Consider the following 24310-nt stretch of genomic DNA (forward strand, 5'->3'; position numbering starts at 1 on the left):
ACTGCCATATGCGTGTTGTGTTGGAAGCCTCTACTTCTAGAGGGCAATATTGGTAGCGTAAAAGTTCAGACAAGTTGACTCTTGAACAAAAATGTGAAGACGAAAGTTCATTGCCGAAAAGGGAGCAACAGTCTTAAGTGTCGCAATTCTGACGGTTATGCGCGACTCATTACCACCCGCATGAAGGGCAACCCAGCCTGAACTGACAGGCACGGAATGCCGGCCAATGGTCAACTGGCATACGCGAGATGAGTACCAGTCCTGTCATATGCTCAGCGATGCATCCACAATATTTGCCATAGCGTGAAGTGATGCGGAAAGGGCTTTCAGAATCTCGAGTCTCGTGCCGCCAGTTTGACAGTGGCGCAAGGCCGAGGCTATCATTCTTACACGTTTCGCTTCCCATGGCTCAGCTCTAGTCTGAGACATGTTGTCTGTCCGTCAGTTGGAACATCCACTTGAGACAAAGAACATCAAGTGAATATCTTCCTTAGAGTGGTGAAAATGACTTGGTACTCCTCTTTAGCTACCGCATGCTGTCCAGTATTCCAAGGCAGAATGCGCAGCTTGCTAGGTAGTAGCTTTTTTCGATTCTCCAGCCTTCAAATAGCCACAATGATATTTAAGCCAATCCCATAAATATCTAGCCCTCCGCTTTATGCGAACGGTACTGCGGCTGACGTAAACGGTAATTCATAGCGAAGGCTTTGAGGTCAACGAATCTGAAGCGAAATGGCATGTCTTTGGCCCGGGTGTCCTTTCTTTTGCAGTTCGAGCTGCCGCCTTGATCACAGTCAACTTCCTCTTCGAGGCAGCCTTCCATCCTATCACTTACATTTATTAACGTCAATGGTTTCTAGGCAGCAGATATTTTTCCATATGTCGTGGAGGCGAAGGGGGCTTGGGACCCACACCCTCGCAGTTCCAGAACGGGCTATATGGTGGCTCTATACCGTCTCAAATTAGATTAGCTAGAAGGATATGTGCAGTCCTTGGAGTAATCGAGGGGGCTAGGGCCCGCTATAAAACACGACATGGGCAATGCTAGCTTGCCGAGACATATTGTGCAACTCATTTTCAATGACAGAAACTGTCCGACTAGTCTCGTACACCTAAAATGAACGGAACAATCTCGGAAGACTTGTCCCACGTTGCGCCAGAGTTCGGACCCTTACCTAGATATAACACTGGCTTTTCTACCATTCTTGGTAACGATCAGAACGGACATTGGAGTGAGCGCAATCTACTGAGCTTAGGTATGTCAGATATGAACTTGTCTGCGACATAATACTGACTGGTATTCACGAAGATGGCGGCGGCATCCGCGGATACTGGTCACTCCTAGTCCTGGAGAGACTGATGCAAGCTATCGGTGACGAAGAGCGGAAACAAGGGGGAGGACAGGAACGCTTCGATAGTTTTCACCCGGAACCTCTTCCAGACTATGTCACACAACGCGTTCTCGAACGCAGCAATCAGCGTCGTGAAAACGATCTAGATGCACAAAGTTTCCTACCTTGCCATTCCTTCGATGTTATCTGTGGTTCTAGTACGGGAAGGTGTGTGTTCACATGGTGGTTATTAGCCGATGCTAACACCACCTAGTTTAATAGCCATAATGCTTTGCAGATTTCGCATCACCATCAGCGACTGTCTAGACGAATACAAACGCATGAGTCAACGCATCTTTGGCAAACCTCGGTGGGTATCACAACGCAGCATTGGAATAGTGCGATGGCCAAAGTACAATGCCGTTTGTATGGAAGAGGCTTTCAAGGACGTGACTCAACGGCGCGGCGAAAAGCCTTCTCCCAACCAGCATGCTGCCACTTCGCCTTTGTTCCCCACATCCCGTGGAACCTGCTCAATGTGCGTATATTCTGTCTGCTTTTGACCTCTTCCGTCTCCAATCTCACGTACGACCAACTGCTCATGCATTTGGTACGATCAGGTCCGCTACAACAATGCTAAGAACGGAAGGCAAAAGAGGTAGTTCGAAAAAGCTACATTTATTCCGGTCTTATAATCACAAGAACCGTGACGACATATCTTATGATGGCGAAATTGTCAACTTTGGAGACGCAGAACAAATGCACATATAGCAAGTAGCCCGTGCAGCTACCGCCGCCCCCTTGTATTTCACGGAGCTCCAGTACAAATTCAACTCAGAAGATCGTACGAAGAGGTTCTTCTTTTCAGACGGAGGCTTTGGACTCACCAATAATCCTACTCTCCTTGGCATACAGGAAATCGAAAATCTTTTCGGCCAAGATAGAGTCGGAGTTATTCTTAGCGTTGGAATTGCCAGAGATAATGAAAAACCTGGAAAGAAGGGCATCCTTCATAGAGTGAAAGAAGGCTTCGCACTGGCTACTGATTCTAAGCATGTTGCGAATTCGTTGAAGCGCCAAACCCGACCTTACTATTGGCGGCTCAACGATAAGAATGGCCTTGACCTTGAACTTGACGATTGGAAACCAAATGGTTGGTTCACTCGGGAATCACTGCGCGGCCACAAACCCCTAGAGAAAATCACGAACGGGTTTAATGCTTGGGCGATGAGGTGGGAAAGCATCCAGATGATTCAACAGACTGCAGAACAGCTTGTCAAGCGCCGGAGATTACGAACCCAAGACACCGACCGATGATATCGTTATGCGACTGGCGCTTCCGAGTTCCGGTGTTTATCGAACGAGTGTCAAGATGCGTACAGCTCCCGCGGGAAATTTAACGACCATTGGCGCGAGTTTCACGAAGGTTATGAAAATGCTGATAGATATCGAGATCCCGAATTCACGGTGTGGGTATATCCAGCAGCGAACTGAGACTTTGTTTCTCTGCCCTTATTTTCATGACGGGTGGTAGCATTTCGTTTGTATGTTACCCTTGATCCTGTCGGTATATAAGTAAGGCGTTACGCCCATGTCAATCCAATAGAAGGACCATAGCTCATAGCTGTCGTATAATTGTCCCTGAGCAAACATAAATGAAGCAAGGCTGTTGTTCATCGTTTGTGTCAGCCTTGAAGAACGCCGAAAAGAGGCAACTCGTCAGCCACTTTCAAACTCCGACCAATAGGTAACGAGGCTGAAGTCTGCCTTGCCGACAGCCAATAGTGTTCTACAGTATCCGAGAAACGGCATGTGACTCCTCACCTCAGCCGACGCGTCCAGAAGTCCTCAACCTCATCACTCCGACAATCATAAAACTCGCTATCTAGTCGAAATGATGTGTAGCAATTTACGAATCTTGCACAATGCTTGAGCAGGTATCACTGCCATTTCATGTAGTTTCCAGTGTTTCGATGCCGATGCCACGCGGCCCTTTGTTGGCAGCGCTGTTGTATGTTCGGCGCACATCCAAGGTACGATCGGCAGCTGCACGTGTTCAACTCTTTTCTCTCAAGAAATTCCACACCTTTTTCGAATTGTTGTAGTCACTGAGACTCCAAGAAGAATACAGCCAATCTTCTCATCGACATGGCTGTCCGTATCGCGACCCTGCCCTACTACCGTCTCTATCACTTCAACACCATCGATCCTCTCAAAAATATAGCTACACTTGCGTCTGAAAGCCCGCCAAACGCGAAGACGCTACAGCGAGCGGTGTCATCCTGGAGATCACGCAAGCTTGGTGAATTACAGTTTATTACCATATCAGTAAGATCGCATGTCGCGTGGGGCTTCTATCTGTCTGACCACCATGTAGTGCACCGTCCTCGCGGCCGCGGTTATTGGCGCGTTCTCATGGACGACCATCGAAAACGCATATTGGCTAACCCACGCATTTTGGCATAGTAGCCTCATCCTTGCGATACTGTGTATTCTTCTCTCGGCCTCGGAAATAACGGTCTTGCACCTCCTAGGCCCGTTACAATCTATCAGCCAATCTTTTCGGGACGCCAACACGGTTGAGAGGTATAAACCGCTTCTATTATCCTTTGGAACGGACAATATCCCAAAATATGTGCCACGAAAGAAAATGGTGGTCACCTGGCAGGGACCCTTGATGTTTATGTCATATTCCGTGTGCACATTTCTGGCGGGGTTGACGATTTTGGTATGTACACCATTTATCCGACATGGTAGAAACTGGACCACTGGCCATAATGTAAGACCACCTATCACTGTAATTCGGTTGGCCGTTACGCTAACCCGCAAAGATTGCCACAATGTATTTGATGGTTTTGGCCGGAGGATTAACAGCGTTTGTTTTCTGCTCTTTCTGGGTATATTATTATGTGGATTTGGGTTTAGATGTGAATAGCGATGATGGTGGTCATGTGGAAGACCCAGAGAGCGTGGATTTCATGGGGCTTCGTGAGATGCTTGTACCGACATTTGGCGTTGAAGAAGCTACTGTTGAAAGTAATAAAGTTCCATTAACTGACTACTGTATAGGTGTACAGTCTCTTATTTATACCTAGTTTTCTACTTACTAATACTAATTTGCTTTTTTATATTTTTATATTTTTTTTTAAGCAGTGCAAATTTTTTTAAATAAATTTTTTATTGCGCTGTAATTTTTTTGCGCTAAAAATAATATTTTTATTTTAAGTTTTTTTTAATACTTTTTTTATACTTATTTTTTAGTAAAATAGCGCAAGCTTATTGCTTTATAGCAGCTTTATTATGCTATTTGCAGTATTTATTTTTATAAATATATATTATAAATTAATTAATTTTTTTTTTAATTTTTTTGCGCATAAAGTAATAGCAAATATTTATATATTTTATTTAAAAGTAAAATATAAAATTTTTAGCTAGCGCAAGCGCTTTTTAATTATTTTTATATATTTTAATAGTATTAGTGTAACAAGGTATTGTTACTAGGAGTTAGTATTGCAGTAATACTGCACTATTCCTTTTAGGAATTAGTGTGTATACAAGAATTCTGTATTTAACCTGCGCTATACCTGCAAAATAGCAGTATTAAATATTATTAACTTATTAAGCTAGAAGATAGCTTTCTATTAGCTATTTATTTTTTATTTTTTGTAGTGTAAAGCAAATACTATTGCTTAAAGCTACCCCCTAACAATTAGGGCTTTTATACTTTCTAGCAGTAGTACTGCTAAAAAATTTTATTAATTAATTAAGCTAAATAGCTTTTTTAATTGCTTTAAATTTTATAATATATTTAGCTTTATAGCTTAAAAAAATAATTATTGTTTAATACTTTAAGCTTTAGCTTATAGCTATGCTATTTAGCATAAATATATAGCTACTAGAAAAATTTTTTTTTTTTTTATATTTTTAGTTAGCATTAGTATAGCTAATAAAATTTTTTAAACTATTTAAATTAATAATAAAGTTTTAAGTAATTATTTTCTATAAATACTTAACTACTTAAATAGCAGCATTTAAGTAGTATTATAAAAAATTTAATAAAAATTTGCTAAGCTAAAATATTATATAAATAATATTTAAGTAAGTATAGAATATAAAGTATATTAAAAATTTAATTAAAAACTAGTAGAAGCGCTAATTATTAATTGAAGTTTTTTATTTATTAGCTATTAGCACTAAGTTTAAATTTATAAATATTAAAATATTTCTACTAATAAAATACTATTAGTATATTTTAATAATCTACTAGGTATATACTGCTTGCATAAAAAATAGCTTTAAGTATTTATTATTAAAATATTATTATTGCTAAATTTTAATGCTAAAGTAGTAAAATACTAGTCTAAAATTAGTTATTTAAAAATATTTGCTAAATTTTTTTTTTACTTGCTTAATAGCAGCAGTATTTTTATTAAAAAAAAGTAAGTTATTAATATAAATTATTATTAGTATACTTAGCTTTTTATTAGCAAAAATGCTATAGTTTTTTAAAATAAGTTTAAATTTTAGCTTTTTTAGCGCTGCTTTTAGCGTTTAATACTAGATTTTAAGTACTTATTTAAAATTATATAATGCTTTTTAAAGTTTATAAACTAAGCTAAATAAGTAATTATTTTTAAAATTTAATAAAAAGTTTATATAGACTTTTATATTAATATTACTATATAAAAATACTATTTTAATATTTATTTATTTAATATGCTACTTTTGCAGGCAGGCAAAAATAAATAGTGCTTTATAGCTTATTAGCTTTACTATAAAAATAAATATTTTATTAAAATTAATACTTTTTTAATATTTAAAATTATAAATTACTTATTTTAACTTATACTAAATAAGCTTTTTATTGCTATTTATTTTTACTTTGTACATATACTTACTTAATAAAATACTATAATTAATAGTTGCGCTATTAATAATATTTTAAGTGCAGTTCTTAATAAGCAATTAAATTTTTTTATTTATTAATATAATTTAAAATTTATTATTATGCCTAGTAATTACTGCTTTATATATCTTTAGTTTACTGTTATTTATTAAAAAGAAGGCTGTTTTAATAAAAATAAACTAATTATTTAATTAATATTTTTTAATAAATTTTATAACTGCAATTCTAGCAATAACTATATTAAATATTATTTTATTAATAGGCAATTAGTTAGCTAGGTCTAGCGCAAGGTTTAATTTATTTAAGTATTAATAAGTTAAGTTAATATTGCTATTTTATATAATTAAAAAAGGAAAAATAACTGCTATAATAATTAAAATAATTAATTTTTTTTTTAATTATTATAGTTGCTTTATTGTAAATGCAACATATAATAACTTTTAGATTTCTAGCTATATAAAAAATATTAATAAGTATTAAAAAAAAAAAACTTTTAAAAAATATTATATTACACGCTCTTATAATACATTTTTTAGTAATATTTTAAATTTTATAGTAGTAGGCTATATCTTAGGTAGCATATCCTAAAAAGTAATACTATTTATTTTAATTATTAAGTTTTACTAAGCTTATAGCTAGTTATAGTACTAAAATTTAGTATTTATAATTTAAAGTGCATAAATTTACAATTAAAAGCAGCTAGCCCTATAAGCATTTATAAAATATTATATTACTTAAATTAGCAGAAATTAGGCCTAAGTTAAGTAGCTAAATAATTAATTAAAAAAATTTACTATAATATAATTTTAAAAAGTTTAAATAGCGCATAATAGCTTATATAGCAAATTTAATAAATTTTATATTTTATTTAAAAATACTATTTTACTTCGTATTTTTAAATATAGTAAATTTATATCAAATGCTATAAGCGTTGCGTATTTTGTTAAAGCGCTTATTTAAAAATTTATTATTATTATTATTATAAAAAATCTAAATTACTGCATTGTAGTTAGTTTTAATTTAGTTTTTAAAATTAATAAATATAGCAATAGCTTTATTTTTTATTAATATAAGCCAAACCTAGCAGTACTAAAAAAAATTATTAGTAATTAAAAAACTAATAACTTTTTTAATATTACTGCGTTTATCTATAATATTAATAATATTAAATAAATTTAAAAATAGGCGTTTAAAGGGCTTTATAGCTTATTATATAAATTTTTAAAAATTTTATTAAAGTAGTTTTGTTTAAAGATATTTATTATACTATTTTATAAATTCTGCTATTACTTGTATATTTAGTAATATAAGCAATTTTTAAAAGTATTATTTACTTAAGTAGGCAAAGTACTAGTATTAAACAATTAATAGTATATTTTTTTAAATCGCAGTAGTAGTATATAATATTATATTTATAAAATTTAGAATAAACAAGTTTATAGTTTAATATAACGCTATAGTAATTAGGCTATCTATAAATAATTAAATAATATTTATAAAATTGCTGTAAATATAAAAGCTAATATTTATTTAAATTTTTTAGTTATTAAGCGTAAGGCTGTAAATAAATATTATATTAAAAAATATTTTAGGCAAGTAAAGTACTTTTTTAATAATAAATAACTTTAAAATAAGGCTGTTTAAGCTATTTATATTAACTAATAAGCGCACTATACTTATATTTCTATAAATAAAAGTAAAGTTAACGCAAAAGTAAATTATACAACATAGTAAGAGAAATTAGTATAAAACTATAGTTTAAGTGCTATACCTAGCACTTTAATATAGTATTAAGGCAGTAAAGTTTATACAATACTAGGCTAGCTAAATAAATTATTAAAACTAATAATTGCTATTAGCAGACGTTAGGAAAATTTAACTTAAGTATAGTAGGCTAAGTAGGCCCTAGTAGCTAGCAATCTGTGCAATTAGAATATTTGCTATATTTGCTTTATACTTACTTTTTAGTTTTAGCTTACTATTATATATTCTAGCTAGTACTACTTAACTATTTTATATAGTTTGCTTATGCTACTTGTATTACTTATATTACTAATATTACTTATATTGCTAGTATTGCTTATATTGCTAGTATTGCCTGCCTTAATAGTATTACCTGCTTTAATAAAATTGCAGAAATAGGCAAGCTTATTTATAGCACTTAATTATATTATATATTAAGTAAAAGTTATATATGCAAGTCTTGCTTAATAGCTTTTGCAGCAGTATATATTCTACTAAATTTAAATATTTATTATAGACTTTTAAGTAGAATTTAGAATTTTGCTTTATTTTATTATTCTTTATAGTTTTATACTATATACACTAGCTGTAATTATAGTATAATTAATAAAATATATTAATAATTATATTACTAAATTATTATTAAAGCAAATTATTATATATTTATACAAAGCTATTCTTAATTGCGTGCTTGTCTACCTACGCTTTATATATATTAGCCTATTTTTAATACTTAGTTAGCTTTTGCTTTTATTTATTCTTTATAAGCATAATAATTATTATATATAGTTTAGTATAGTACTTTTCTTACGCTAGTTTAGTAAAAGTATACTAGTTTGTATTTATAATAATACTTTATTTATTATTACTATTTTAAAACTAGGCTTAGGCATTATTATTTAGTTTATATATTTGCACAAAGCTTGCAGCGCTTATATTATAATTAAAGTTAACTTTAATTATATTATTAGACAAGAGGCGTACTTAGATATATATTTATATAAGTAAACTTAGTTAGCATTATTAATAGTAGTTATATATATAGTACTGTACTTTTATATTTTTTGTATATTAGGAAAATTCAATTGTATTTAGTCCGTGTTTAAGTTTTAGAAAATTAACTTAGCTAAATTATATAGTAGTAAATAGTTGCGCATAGTTATAAATGCTTATTAATAATTAAGTAGCTATTAACTTAGGCAAGTTGCCAGTATCGCGCAAGTTGCTAGTATTGCTATTAATATAAATTTTTTATATATATATACCCTGCTGCCTGCAGGCTTGTTATTTTATATTTTTATAAAAACTAGATTAATAGTACTTATTAAATAATTAGCGTCTTAGTAATAGGGTGCAGGCTAGTAATATAATTTATAAAAGTTAAATGTAGAATATATTTTTTATAAAAATTAAATTAAAGTTAAAACTAGTATATTAAGTAATTTAATTTATATACACAGTCTTATACTATTCTTTACTATTTTTTACTATTTTTTACTATTTACTTTTATTAATATTGCAGAATTAAACTTCTTTACAAACCTTTAAGCTTTATAGCTATATTTTCTGTTATATCCTAGTTAATATGCGCACTATTTATTATTTTTTTACTTTATAATTTATTTTTTAAAGCTGTTTTAATAAACTATTTATTTAATATACTAACTTTTAGCTTACTTTTTAGTATATATAAAATATAACTAACTGTTATAGACTGGCCTTAGGATTATTCTGTTCTAAGCGTAAATAATAGTATTATATACCTTAAAGAAGTACAGAGATTTCTAGCTACTTATATAAAAGTTTATTGCTAAAGTTTGCTAAAGTCCTTAGTCTGCAAATGCTAGGGCTTAAGCTAAAGCCTAAGCTATAATATACTTTTTTACTTTTAAAAAAAGTTTTCCTTTTTCTTTAGGCCTTAGGCCGGTTGCGATATTATTAGATTTTTATAGTACTTTAGTGTAGTTCTTTTTTAAAAAAGTTTTAAGTAGTTTTAAGGATTATTAGCTTTTATGTACCTATAATAGTAGCTTATATTAAATTTAAATAAATTTTTAAGCAAGAACTTATAACTTCTTTTTTTTAGTTATTTTTTTTTAGAGCTACTTCTGTACGCTTCTTTTTTGCTTTTTTCTATACTTTTATTTTATAAGCTTCCCCTTTTGTATTAGCCTTATAGCACTGCCTATTTTTTTACTATAGTAACTTGTAATTTTATTTCTAGCTTTTAATTTTTTACTTTAAGCGGTAGTAGTAGTTTACTTAATAGCAGTTATAGTAGTCTTAGCAGCTATTACTAAAATATATGCTATTTCCCTATATAGCGCTGTAGTAGAGCTAATTTTTTTTTTTAATTAGGCATTTTAGCTAAGCTAGTGCGCAAATTTAAGTAGTATATTACTAAAAGTAATTCTAATAACAAAAAACTTAAAGCAATGCTTATTTAGAGCTAGATATATACTAAATATATTAGTATTATAAAAAAGTTTAGTTACGCTAAATGCTAAAATAGGCCTAGTTAGTTATGCTCTGCTTGCTACTAAAGCAAAAAAATATATAAGTATAAAAATATTTTTTTTACTATATACTCTAACTTTTACTAGGCTTTTTAGGCTTAGTAGAACTACTATAATAAATTTAACTTTAACAACAATTCGCACATTATTATTTAAAGTATTTATAATACTAATTTAGCGCATTGTATAGCTAGTATATACTACTAGTTTAATTTATAATTTTATATACTGCGCTATTACTATAAGGATATTTGCAATACTGCTATTTGTAATACTATTACTTTATTTTTATTTTAAATTGCTTATAGCTTTAAATAGGCTGCAAGTAACCTCTCCTGCACTATTATAAAAAAAGCTTTAGTTATTATTTTTTATACTCTATTTTGTAGCTATACTAGTTAGAAACTAAATATATATATAAATAGTATAGCAAATGCTATAAATTAGGCTATTAACTTAATTTATACTTATATTAGGGGCTAAAATGCTTATTTTAATATTTTTTAGGCTTTTGTAAACACATCGCTTACTAGTATTAATATAAGTATTTTTTTTTTTTTTTTAAATTTTTTTTTACTATATTTAGGCTAGTTTATTTGCTTTTGCTTGTCTTTTTTAGCAGATTAAGTTTTATAAGTTAGCTTTAGAATAGTCCTTTTAGTGTAATAATATAAAGGCATTCTAATATATTTCCCTTATTAGTTCTATTAATAGTAGTAATAAGCTAATTTTTTTTTAAGTTTGCTAAAAGCTTTCTAAGCTTTTTTGTAGTTATTATAACTAGTTGCTTATTATTTATAATTAGCATTTTTTTTCTGCTTTTTTTTAGCGCTAGTATAAGCGTTTTTCTTCTAGGGAGTTTCTTTCTTTTTTAGTGTAGGACGAGTTAACAGGTTTGCCCTAGGTTTAGCTTCTGCTTTAAGTTTAGCTTTTGCTCTAGCTTCTTTTAGTTAATTTCTACTAGTAGTGCTATTTTTAGGCTAGTCTAGACTTTTTTCTTTTTATTTGCTCCCCTAGCCTTAAATATCCTAGTAATTTATTATTTAGCTTTTTTTGCTTTAGTTTTTTCTGCTCTAGTAATACTGCATCTGCCTAGTAAACTTAGGCCTTAAGTAATACTTTTTTAGGCTGCTTTATTTTAAACTTAGATATTCCTCTTTTTTTTTTTTAGTAAAACTATACTATGCCTACTTAGCGTTTTATAAAAACTTGCCCTTGCTATAACTATAGTAGTAGAAAATATTAATAATTTAGCTGTTTTTATAATAAGGAAAAGTAGAGTTTTTTTTTAAATTTTATATTTTTCCTATTTTTTTTCTATTTAGAGCTTTTTATTATTTTAACTTAGGCTAGTCTAAGGTAGCTGCAGTATAGCTTTTAGCCCCTATATTTTTTTTATTTTTTTTTTTTAGAATTTTATTTTAACTTAGGCTAGCCTATTAGCTGCAGTAAGGCTCCCTGCCTTTGTATTTTTTTTTCTATTTAGGCCTAAAGCAGCTTTTGCTTTCTTTTAGCTAAAAAAATATATAGTACCCTGCCCCTTCTAGTGTGCTTTCTGTCCCTATTAATAATATATTTCTTTTTTTTTCTTTTTATAATAGTAGTTTAGTACTACTATATTTTTTACATTCTCTAAAGGTTACTAAGTTAGGTTTAGCTAGTTTTGCTATTTAATTAGAGCTTTTTTTTTATTTTTTTTTTTAGCATTCTTAATGTCGAAAATTTCTTCTATTTTTTATTTATAGAAAAAAGGGTCTTTTTTTTTAAAAATAAGCTTTAGACTTAGTTAGCTATTTTCTTTTTTTTAGCTTAGTAATAGGTTAGTTGCGGTTTATTCTACTAAGTCTATATATACTATTTTATAAAAATTTCTTAGTAAGTTTAGAGTAATTATTAAGGGGGTAAGTACTACTATAACTATATATTAGGCCTGCAGCTAGTTAAGCTTATTACTAGGCTAGTTTGTTTTTATATTTTATAAAAAAAACTAAATACAGTTTTTTACTTAAAATTACTCTACTAGCTAATGTACTTAGTTTATTGCTTTTTACTAGTATTATTATATAAATAAAATAGTAGCTTATGCTAGTTCTATGCCTTATTTTAAGTAATCTAGGAATTATACTGCACATTTTTTAGGTATAGTCTAGCTTTTTTCTTCTATTAGCACTTATTAAAGCAAGTCTGCTATATATTTATTAAAAAAGAAGTTTAGGCTTATTCTTATTACTATAAAATTTTTATTATTTAGGGCTAGCTAATAGGCTAGAAAGTAATTAGGCTAATTAGTTTATTTAAAGCAAATTACTACTTTTAATATTACTTATACTTTCTAGTTTGCTTTTTTTATACTATTATTAGTTTAAAAGTAATAGGTAGTAGAAAAAAGCTGTATTATACTTATAAGTTTATATAGCGTAGTTTAGAACTTCCTTAACTAGTCTAATCTATAGTTAGTAATAATAGAAAATAAGAATTTATAAAATTTTTACTATATATTGCGGAAAACTGCCGCGCAGTACTTAGTAGCTATAAAAGTTAATATTTTTAATTAAATATATTTAAAAAAGCAATTTATAATAACTAATAAGTAGTATAAAATTTTTTTTTTTTTTGCTAGCAGGTCTACTATAAAATCTATAAAAATCTATAACTAAAACTAGTCTGCTACTAGTAAAAGTTGCAATAGTTTCTACTACTTTTTCTAAAATATATAAGCTTTATAATAGTAGTAATTCTAAATGTACTAGGCGACGTCTTTAAACATACTATTTTAGTAATAGTTATACTATATTATCTAGAATATTGTGTTTTTTTCTAAGTGCTTAGCTAAATTAGACTTGTAAGCCTGCTAAATAATTATAATAATAAATAGTTTTTATACTAGTACTTATATTACTTTTTTTTATAATAAAGTGCTATGCGCGCTAACTATGCAGTTTCTAATTTACTATAAAATTTTTACTTTTAGTAAAAAGCATTAGTTGCTTTTTTGCACTATTTTAAGCTAGATATTATGTATTTTATTTTAAACTATAGCTTTATCCTATAAGGCCTGCATATAATTATTTATAAAAATGCAGCTTTTCTGCAGCTCTAGTTTAGCTTTTATATTTTTACTACTCTAAGTTACTACTATACTAATAAATATTATAACTTAAAATATCTAAAGGGACTTTATTATAATATTTTATTCTTATTAACTTAATATATTTAGGTAGACTGCTATTTAGTTTAGGCAAAACTGCAAATAAAAGTTATACTAAAATAGCATTTTTACTTACTTATACTAGCGTTCGCTAAGCGTGCAAAAAATAGTAAAGTATTTTAAATTTTTATAGTTTATTAGTATTATAAATAGGCGTTTTATGCTTTAAAGTTCTGCTAACTACGCTTTTAAGTACTATACTACTACAGTTAGCTTTTTATTATAAATTATATAATTTTATTACTTTAAAGTAAAAGCTGCTAAGTAGTATATAATAAAGTATAAAATGCCTTTTATAATTTAAAATAAGTATTTTCCTAATGCCTGTTTAGAATAGTCTGCTTCTATAACTATATTTTTTTTAAAATTTTACTAGGCTAGTACTAGCCCTGCTATAAAAGCGTCTTTTAGTATCTAAAAAGCTACTTACTAAGCTTTTTTTTATAAAAATAAAGCGCTTTTTTTTATTAAGGAATATAGCAGCCCTGCAACTTAAAAAAACTAAAGAATAAAATCCTAATAGAAGTTTATAAATCTTAAAAACCCTTATACTTTTTATACTATAGTAAGTAGCTTTTACTTTTAAATTATTTAGATTTTTTTAAAATTTAGGCAAACTGCTTTTTTTACTTTTATAATATACTTTAGATACTAGACCTTATGCGCAGCAAAAACGCACTTTTTTAAATTTAAATTTAATTTAGTTTTTTTAAATAGTATAAAAATTTAGTAGATTTTTTTTATATAGTTTTTGCGGGTGCCCTTTAAGTATATTAAAATATTATTTAAGTACGCTGTAGTATAATCCCTTAATATTTCTTAAAGCGCTCTATTAATATATTGTTAAAAAAAAGTAAGCGCTTTAGTTAAGCTTATTAAGTATACTAACTACTTATAAAAGCTAAACTAAGTTTAGAATATAATTAGGTATTTATCTTTTTTAGCTACTTATAAATAATAAAATACTAAGCAAATATCTACTTTTGTAAACTACCTAGCATTAGACAATATTTAGAAAATTTCTTTAATAAAAAGCAAGGGGTACTAATCTACTTTTATAATTTTATTTAAAGCTTAGTAGTTTATATAAAAGTACTACCCCCCTAAAAACTTGCGTATAAAAAAGACAAGTACCTTTACTAAAAAAAAGCTAGCCTAAATCTATTTTTTATTTATTAAATTTATAATTTATTTCTGCAATTTTAGTAAATAATCCTAAAACATACTATATAAAAGTCCCTATAGTAGGTATAAAGTATTGCCTTCTTTAATTTGCTATAAGCAGATGTAATAGTTTAAGTATTTTTAGTATAAAAATAGCTTTTTTGCCTTACTATTATTAAATAAATTCTAAAATTCTTTTAGTTCTTCTAGTAACTTTAATCTATTTTCTATTAACTCTTTTTTTAGCAGGGTATTGTTAGGGCCCTATTTTTAGAAAATAGTAGTTAAGTACTAAATTATTATTTTATAAAATTTATTATTGCTACTAGAATTTTTTTTTTTTTATTATAGCAGGGCTGCGTACGTTAAGCTTAAAACTATTTTTATTTTTAAAAGTATTTTTTAAAAATAGCTTTTTTTTATTATTATATATCCTGCGCTACGCACAACTAGCTTGCCTTAAGCTATATTTAGTACAGCCCCCTTTTAGCCTATTTATAGTTTTCTAAAAATAAAATTATGTTTTAAGCTAGGAATTACATATACTACTAAGCAGGACTACTAACTATTTATATTATAGCCTAGTATAACTAGCTAAATTATTCTTGCACTTAAAAGAGTTCCTATAGCCTAGTTTAAAAATTAAGGCAGAATATTAATAAAATCTATTCTAACCTGCTTTGCTATTTTTTTATTTATAGTACTAAAATACTTGTACTTTAAGTTAACTAAAGTATTTATAAACTTTATTTTATTAAGAAAAACTAATATAAAAAATAAAAATTTATTTATTTTTTACTAAATTTTTTAAACTTTTTCTATATTATTCTCTGCCCTAGCCTGCTTTTCTACTATAGTATCCCTGTATTGCCCCTAGTCTAATTTTTAACTAAGAGTATCTAGTTTTTCTAATTTTTATTTTTAACTAGTAGTAGTACTACTATTATAGCTTTAATAAATACTGCGCGTAAAAATACTGTATTTGCGCAGTTTTTTGTAAAATACTTATTTTTTTTATAGTATATATACAGTCCTGCCTTGTATTATTATTAGAAAACTTTATTTAGTACTTAATTAAGTTACTATAGTTGTAATTTATTTTTTAAAGCTACTAAGCCCTTTTATTCTTATAACTTTACTATCCCTGTAGTATAAACTAAAGTTATTTTAATATTTTTATTCTTATTACGCTTCGCCCCTAGTGTAGGCTAGTAATATAAGTAAATTTTTTTTTTTATAGCTATAGTTTTAATATCTACTGCAATTAATTTGTAGGCCGCAACTACTATATAGTAGTTTACTTAAGTAACTCTTTAGTGCAAAGCAATAGTTTAAAATATATAGTTTAAATAGCACTAAAGCTTATAGAATTTTTGCTTAGAGTTTTATTTAGCCCTACTGCTCTAGGCTAAGAGCTACTTAAAGTAAACAAAAAATTCTAAAAAAATTTTTTTATTACTTTACTAAAAGTTTTCTAGTTTAGCCTGCACTTGCTCCTTTTTATAGTTATTTTTATAGTAGAAGTCTAAGTATTAAAAAAAGGCAACTAGGTTTTATTATTTTCTTTACTCTTTAGTTTTATAGTAAAAGCTAACTTTTTTTTAAATACTTGCTTTTAGTTAATTTTATATAAAGGCAAATATATTTCTCTTATTTTTTATAAAAGCTGTATTAGTTCTTAACTTATATTTAATTATAACTTTTTAGGCCTAAAAGTATACTTTATATTTTAAAAATAGCTTTCTTATTAGGAGAGGCTTGCAGTAAATAATAGGAAAGTTTAGCTAAAATATAAGCGTAATAAGTAGAGCAGGCGCGCCTAGTTAAAAATTAACTTAAAGTTTTAGTAGTGCTAGAGTAAATACTAATTCTGCTTTTATAGGTCCTAGCTATAGTAAGCAGTTGCCCTTAAGTATTTTAGCAAAGTTTTAGAGCTTATTTTGTACATTTTTATTCTATTAATATAACATTGCTATTACTACTGTATTCTTTTATTATCCCTTTTTAAAAGTCTGCAGAAAAGCTTTAATTAAGCTTAGGTTATTCTTATTATTAAGCTCTATTCCGTCTATTAAATATAAATAACAAGAAGAAAGTATATAAATATTATAAACTAGCTTTAGGATTGTTCTATTTTAAGTATAAATAATAGTATTATATACTTTAAAGAAGTACAGAAATTTCTAGCTACTTATATAGGGGTTTATTGCTAAAGTTTGCCGAGGTCCTTAGTCCGCAAATACTAGAGCTTAGGCTAAAGCCTAAGCTATAATACTAATACATATTAGAGCAAGCTAGCTTAGGCAATATATTTTAAATATAAACTAGTTTTAAGTATTCTGCTTATTTTATAGCTTTATAATTATAATTATATTTATTTTTATTAGCGTAATAGCTTCTGCAAAAGCTATAAATACTACTAAAATAAATAGTTTATTTAGGTTTTTTTATTTTAAAAGCGCTTTATTTAGTTCTAACTTTTTTATTTTTCTTTTTATTAGAAAAACTTTATTATTACTATACTTTTTTTAGAGCCCTAGCTATGTAATAAGCTATACTAAAAGCTTATATAATTCTATTAGTATTTTTGCCTAGACTATTTTTAGAAGTATTAGTTTTTTAGTATTCCTAGCCTTATTTTTAACAGCCTAATTCTAGTTATAGTTTAGTATTATTTAGTAGCTAATTATTTTACATTTAGTTTTAACTTATTAGTACTTTGTGCTTATTTTAACTAAGTTTTTAAAATAGTAAAAAAAGAGCTTTTAGTTTAACGTTGTAAAGAATAGCTAAAAGTATACTAATATAAATTGCTTAGTTTTTTTACTACTTTTACTTTTATACTTTTTATATTTTAACTTAGTTAGTACTAGGTACGTTGCAATTACTTGCATTTTAGCACAATTAAAAATAACTATTATATAGGCTTTTTTTAGAATTATTTTATTCTTATACAGCACTGCCCTACACTATTTAGCAGCAGTATATATAATTATAATTAAGTTTAGTTAGCTATAAAAGCAAAAATAGGTTAAAAATTCTTTTTTAATCTCTAATATATTTTTGCTTTAGGGGTCTTGTATAATAAGCGTTTAGTAAAGCATAAACTTAATAGAAATTTTTACTCTAGCATTTATAAGCAAGTTATATTTTTTAAAATTTATAATATTTTTAATATTATTTTTAGCTTTTAAAATTATATTAGCCTAATTTTTTACTATAGCTAGGCTTTCTATTATTTTCTTATATTAGCCTTAAGCTAAAGTAATAGTTATAATATTTTTATATACTTTATCTATAAACTTATATTTAATAACGCTATTAGAATTTAGTTTAGTAATTAGATTATGCTAGTTAGTTACTTTATTTTTGTTTTTTAGTCTAATAAAGGCTAAAAAAATAAAAATTAGGATTTTATGCAAGCTTTTTTTTATTAGGGTACTAAATAGAGCCTAGGCTTTTTATTAGTATTTATAGTTATGCTTTTAGAGCTTTCTATATAAGTTACCTATAATTATATTTATAAATTTATAGTTATAGAATTTATTAAAAATAATACGCCCTTAAATTATAATATAATTAAAAATATAGAGCGTTATAAATTTAGGTACTTTAGCATTCTTTTTAGTTATAAAGCAGTAGAGCTTAATAGTTATTTTATTATACTTTTTTAAAACATAGTTTAAAAGTATAGTAAAGCTATATATAATAATAAACTATTTTATAAATAAAATAAAATAATTTTTTATTATATTTTTATAAACTATTAGCATGTTGTTATTTCTAATTATCTATAGTACTATTTTAAACTTTTTTTTATAGCTAATAGTATATTTGCAGAAAATAATATTTTTATTATAATTTATAATATATATGTTAACGTATAGATTAATTTTTATTTTTACTTTTTTATTTTTTATTAGTAGCCCTATACTATTTAGTAGTTTATTATTTATAAAATAAAAGCAGAGCGTAAGCAAGTTTGCTAAGTAGTACTACTTAAAGTAGAAAAAATCTATTTTTATAGCTTTTTTTTTTTATATATTTATTATATAATTTTATTTACTAACTAGCGTTAAATATACGCACAGCTTTTCTAGCATTAATAATAATTTTTTGCATATATATTAGAAAGTCCTTTCTTTAGCTAATAAGTATAGTATACTATTTTTTTTTATAGTTTAGTATTAACTTATATTTTTAGCTACTTAGGCTTTTATTACTTTTAACTAATTTAGTAAGTAGACGTGCTTTATTAGTAGTATAAGTAGTGCAGCTTTTATTTTCTTTATACCTATTATATTCGCAAATATACTGCTATTATTTATTAATTATTTTTTTTTATATAAAATATAAGCCTTGCTTAGTTAGTATAGTATAAATAAAATATAAAAGCCCTAAACTAGTAGCAAAGTAATTAATTTGCTTTTTTAAAATTTTTTAATACAAATGCTAAAGAATTTAGCTGCCTTTTTTTATTTTTTAATAGTATAGTATTTTATTACTATTCTAGCTTACGCTTTTAAGGTATTTTAAGCCCTAAGCAGTATATTAATATTATAAATAATTATTAACTATATTCTACTATATACTTACCTTGCATTTAGCAGGGCTTAAAAGCGCTACTAATTTTCTTTTATAAGCTTTTTTGCTATTTTAAACTTATTATTATTTTTATTTTTTTTACTAAGGGTTAAGTTAACAAAACTTTTTATAAAATTTTCCTATTCTAACTTATCCTTTATATTTTTGTCTTGCTCTACTTTTTTTTTTTTTTTATTTTTTTTTCCTATTTTACTTTTCTTGTCTTATTCCCTTACTTGCCTATTATAGTAGCTAATAATTTCTATTTTTTTATTTTTTTTAGTATTTTAGTAGTTATACTAAAGTTTATATTATTTTTAAAATTAAAATTAAAAATAATTAGTTTTTATTTTCTGCAGGATTATAACGCAGGTAAAGTAAAACTAGGCATAAAAAATTAGAAGCAAACTGCAATTTACAGTTAGCTATTAATATTATTATACTAAAATATATTATATTACCTGTTAGTTTTAGATTCGCTAGCGCTAGGTTACAATATTTAATAGCAATGCCTAGATATTTCTTTACTTTAATATAAGTATTAATAGTAGCTAATAAATTATTATTATTTATAATTAAATAAAAAGCTAGTTTATTAAAAATTCCTAATTTACTAAGTATATACTATTTGCTAAACTTTACTTGCAATAAATAGGTAATAAGCATATTAAACTTAAAATACTATAGTTTAATATTAAAATTATTTTCTTTAAGCTATTCTTAGCGGGCAGCTAATATTAATTTAAATAATAAAAAATTCTAGGCAACTTTGCAGTTTACATTATCTATAATAAAAATATTTATATTATTAAGTATTACTTTAGTGTTTAGTGTAGCAAAGCCTATTTTTTTAGTTACTAATACTATAAATATATTTAAGGCAATTAAAAACAACTACTTATATTTTATTTTATTTAGTATAAATATTAGCGTCTTACTGCGCGCTTTATTTTTAACTTTTTTATACTTTTTTATTTTAAAAAGCATTATATTTTATATAGCACTAGCTATAGCTTTATAAAATTCTGCAAAAATATTTATATTGCGCAGTTAAAAACAGATTATAATTTCTAGCTATTACTTTAACTTTAGTATGCGTAGCAACTTAAGTCTATTAAACTAAATAGTAAAATATTTAATTATATTATAAAGTTCTTTAGTCTTAGTAAATTTAATAAAATTATTAATAAAAATGTTAAAGTTAATTGCGTTAAAATTATAGCCCTATTTTATAGTTACTTAAAATATATTATTTAAACTAGGCTTATTTATATAGTTTCTATACTATTATGCGTTTTTAAGTAAATACTAGCAGTTTTTATTGCTAGCGTCCTAAAATGCTTTAACTATACTAAAAGCTATGTATTATAGTAAAAAATAGTTATAAGTAATATGCGCAAGGCAGTATAATTACTAAAAATATATATTAAAAAGTAGTTATAAGCTGCAAAATTGCGCGTATTAGTTATATTATACTTTTATATAATATTGCGTTTACTATATAATAAATAAAAAATTGCGCGTACTTGCGTTACTAATTAAGTACTTATAAAAATAGTATAAAAAAAGTAAATAAATAGTAAAGTATAATAGTAGTATTGCTAGTTTATTATTAGCAAGGCAAGAAACTAAAAAATATTTATAAATATTATTATAATAGCAGGGTTATAGTAAATTAAAATTAGATATTATGTAGAAGTAGGGCGAGTAAAGTAAAAGTAAAAATAATTAAAAACTTAAAATTATAAGCTAGCTTTATATTATAAACACAGAGCGTATAGGTTGTATTAGTAATATAAATATAAGTATAAGTATTTTTTGCTTTCTAATAAATACTGTTAGTTAGAATTAGAAACAGTGCAAAACTATTTATAACTATTTATAATAATAATAATAAGCTTTATTTATTAACTACTTATATATAAGTAAGTTACAAATTTCTAAATACAAAAACTATATTTTAATAAAGTAGGGATTATGCGTATATTATCTAGTCTAAATTAATTTTATAAAATAGTAGTAAAGCTACTATAAAATTAAAGTGTACATATTTTTATATGCAATAGTTTATATTATAAAAATTTAATAAAATTATTAGTATATTACTATTTACCTGTAAGCTAGGGAAGTACATGCTTTTTTTTTAATAATAGTAGAAATTAGTAGCGCAGGATAGGCTAGGCTAAAAAGTAAAAAGTATATTATTTGCATTTTTTTATAGTTAAAAAGGGGGAGCTTAAGAAAGCTATTAGCATTAGTAAAAAGTAGTTAAAATTAATAAAGTATATAGTTTTTGTGTTCTAGTATATAAATATAAAAATAATTTAATAAACTGCTATTAGCGCTCTAGTTTAATTAAAAAATATAAAGTATTATATCTTCTTACTTTATAAGCTAATATTAAAGAAGCGCTAGAATATTACTAATATAATTAGGATTAAATATAAAGTAAAAAGTATATAGACTTTATTGCGTAGTATACTATATATAATTATTATAAAGTAGCTAGCGCAGAGCACGCGTTTAAGGCTATAGTATTATATTTTTTATACTATATATATTTATTTTAATTAAACGCTTTTAAAAGCTTTTGCATATTGTCTACAACTTTAGTATAAACTTTTTAAAAAACTAAAGTTTTCCTAAGTACTATATATATACTATAATTAACTTTTTAATAGTTACATAATATATCTAGTATAAATATTGTAATATAACTGTTTTTAAAAATGCTGTATTTTATTAAATGCAGAAAAGTATAGTAGTTTAAAATTATTATTATTTATACTAAACTATAAAGGACTGCTTAAGACTAGTAAAAGGGTAAAACTTTATTATTTAAATTATGCTTTTAATACTCTATTTTAAAGCCTAGCGCTATACTATTAAATAAAATAGTATTTTGTATATTAATAGTGCAAATAAGCGTATTAGAGTATTTAGAGCAGCTCTAGCTTATATATACTTTTTAATGCATAGTACAATATAGTCTTTAATAAACTGCCTAAAGTTCTATAAATAAATATTAATATTTTATATTTTAATATAAATAAAAAGTAGCTCTTTTTAAAGTATGCAATATATCTAAATTAGAGCAAAACTTCTATAAGCAGAATTACTTTAATATTAGGTAGCAGATAGTGTATATAGGGGGGGGGAAGGGGGCAAACTGCAGGTTATATATATATAAATAGATATAATATAAACTAATATATTACACAGGCGAGTTAGTCGCCTAGTCGAGTTAGTTACAATGCTAAAACTCTACTAAAATTAGTAGTTTTCTACTATTAAACGCGATGCTTTAATACAATAATATACAATTTTTTTAAAAAAAAAACTAAATATAGCTTGCAGTTTAGGCTTTAAAACGTAACGCGAATTTCTTCTAATAAAAAGCTATATAAATTTATAATATTTTTTAAATAATACTTAGTAATTAATTAAAAGGAAAGCTTCTATAATACAATACTAGGCCTAATAAGATAAGGCTTTTTTTAATAGAAAAAGAGGTAATTGCTTAGCATATACTCTACTTTAAAAACTAAAAATTTCCGCCCTAACTAGCTGCTGTAAATAATATAGCTAATACTTTGCTAGCTAAATGTAGGCAATTACTTATTAGTAAAAACTAAGCTAGCACGTTTATTAAATAATATTTATAGCTTAGTACTAGGACTTTTTAAAAGTATAATTACTAAAAAACTTTGTATAAAGATCCTAAGCTTATACAAAGCTAGTTCTAACTTATAAAAAATATAAAAGCTAAGTATAGTATTTAAAATAAAAATATATATAACTTTAATAAAATAGGCTTTATAATAAGCTAGATATTATATAAAACTATTGTTTTAAGTGCTAACTATTAAAAACAGCCGAAGATAGTGCAGCAGGGTAATTAAAAATAAGTAATAGTAATTTAAAGCATTAATATAATAAAATAAACTATTTTATTTTTTATTATTTTTGCGGGCAAAAACTACTTTTTAGCTTAGTATAAAAAAAATAGCCTGCTTTACAATTAAATTATTACAATTTCTAAAAATAGCTAAATAATAAATAAGCTTACTTTTAAGTAATTAAAGCACTTTAATAAGTATACTAAGGAAAAAGTTATTAATACCTATTATCTGCTTATTATTAATAGTTATAAAAGCCACGCATTAGTCTAATTCTAGCAGTACTATAAAAAATAAAAAATTATTATTTTTTATATACTTTTGCATTTGTCGCACCTACTATAGCTATTTAATATAAGTTATTTTGCGCTTTTAAAAAAAGTATATAAGTGCTAAGCTAAAAAGCTAATGCGCAATAGCATTAATTATATTATTAAAATTAAATTTTTACTATACTTTAAACTGGCTTTTAATACTACTATTATAAAAAGTAATATTTTAAGTAGCTTTAAAAGCGCTAGTCTAGTTCCTTTTAATTCTAAAGCTATAATATTAAAGCTTAATATCTAGTTACGTACTTTACTACTACTTACTATTAAAAATAATTCTTAGGAGTTAAAAATATTAAGCAATACTTTAAAATTTAAATTTTAATTAATATTAATTAAAATAAGGATTTAAAGGCACCTAAATAGTTCTTTTACTTTAATAGTTAAAGCTTTTAAAAAATTTTTAAAAAGTGCAGCTATAGTTACGCACAAGCTTATATTAGCGTAAAAAAAAATTACTAAGCTTTAAGTAGCTAATAAAGCTGCTATATAATAAAAATTATATAAAAAAAAGCAAGTATAAAAAGAGGGAACTTTTATAGTAAAAAATAATTTTTAACTAACAATTCTAAAAGAATTTAAGGCGTGTAGTAATAAGAAAAAAGCAAAAAAGCAAGTATATATTAAGGC

The 24310-nt window shown here is 26.0% G+C and overlaps 2 protein-coding genes across 2 annotated transcripts; both read left to right on the forward strand.

Annotated features, from left to right (window-relative positions):
- Window positions 1-1117: 1117 nt before the first annotated feature.
- On the forward strand, window positions 1118-2825 carry K460DRAFT_373302 (uncharacterized protein; the record flags this gene model as incomplete). Its single annotated transcript, XM_040934571.1, has 8 exons — window positions 1118-1256; window positions 1310-1559; window positions 1678-1869; window positions 1952-2066; window positions 2103-2175; window positions 2206-2348; window positions 2385-2606; window positions 2676-2825. 8 exons carry the CDS (start codon window positions 1118-1120, stop codon window positions 2823-2825), a joined length of 1284 nt encoding a protein of 427 aa, XP_040793817.1.
- Window positions 2826-3197: 372 nt separating this feature from the next.
- On the forward strand, window positions 3198-5886 carry K460DRAFT_382724 (uncharacterized protein; the record flags this gene model as incomplete). The annotated part of the gene is made up of 5 exons (XM_040935421.1): window positions 3198-3364; window positions 3456-3659; window positions 3709-4110; window positions 4163-4330; window positions 5833-5886. Exons 1-5 carry the CDS (start codon window positions 3257-3259, stop codon window positions 5884-5886), a joined length of 936 nt encoding a protein of 311 aa, XP_040793818.1. The 5' UTR covers window positions 3198-3256.
- Window positions 5887-24310: the final 18424 nt, after the last annotated feature.

This window comes from Cucurbitaria berberidis (assembly GCF_010015615.1).
Source record: "Cucurbitaria berberidis CBS 394.84 unplaced genomic scaffold K460scaffold_1, whole genome shotgun sequence".
Taxonomy (NCBI): domain Eukaryota; kingdom Fungi; phylum Ascomycota; class Dothideomycetes; order Pleosporales; family Cucurbitariaceae; genus Cucurbitaria; species Cucurbitaria berberidis.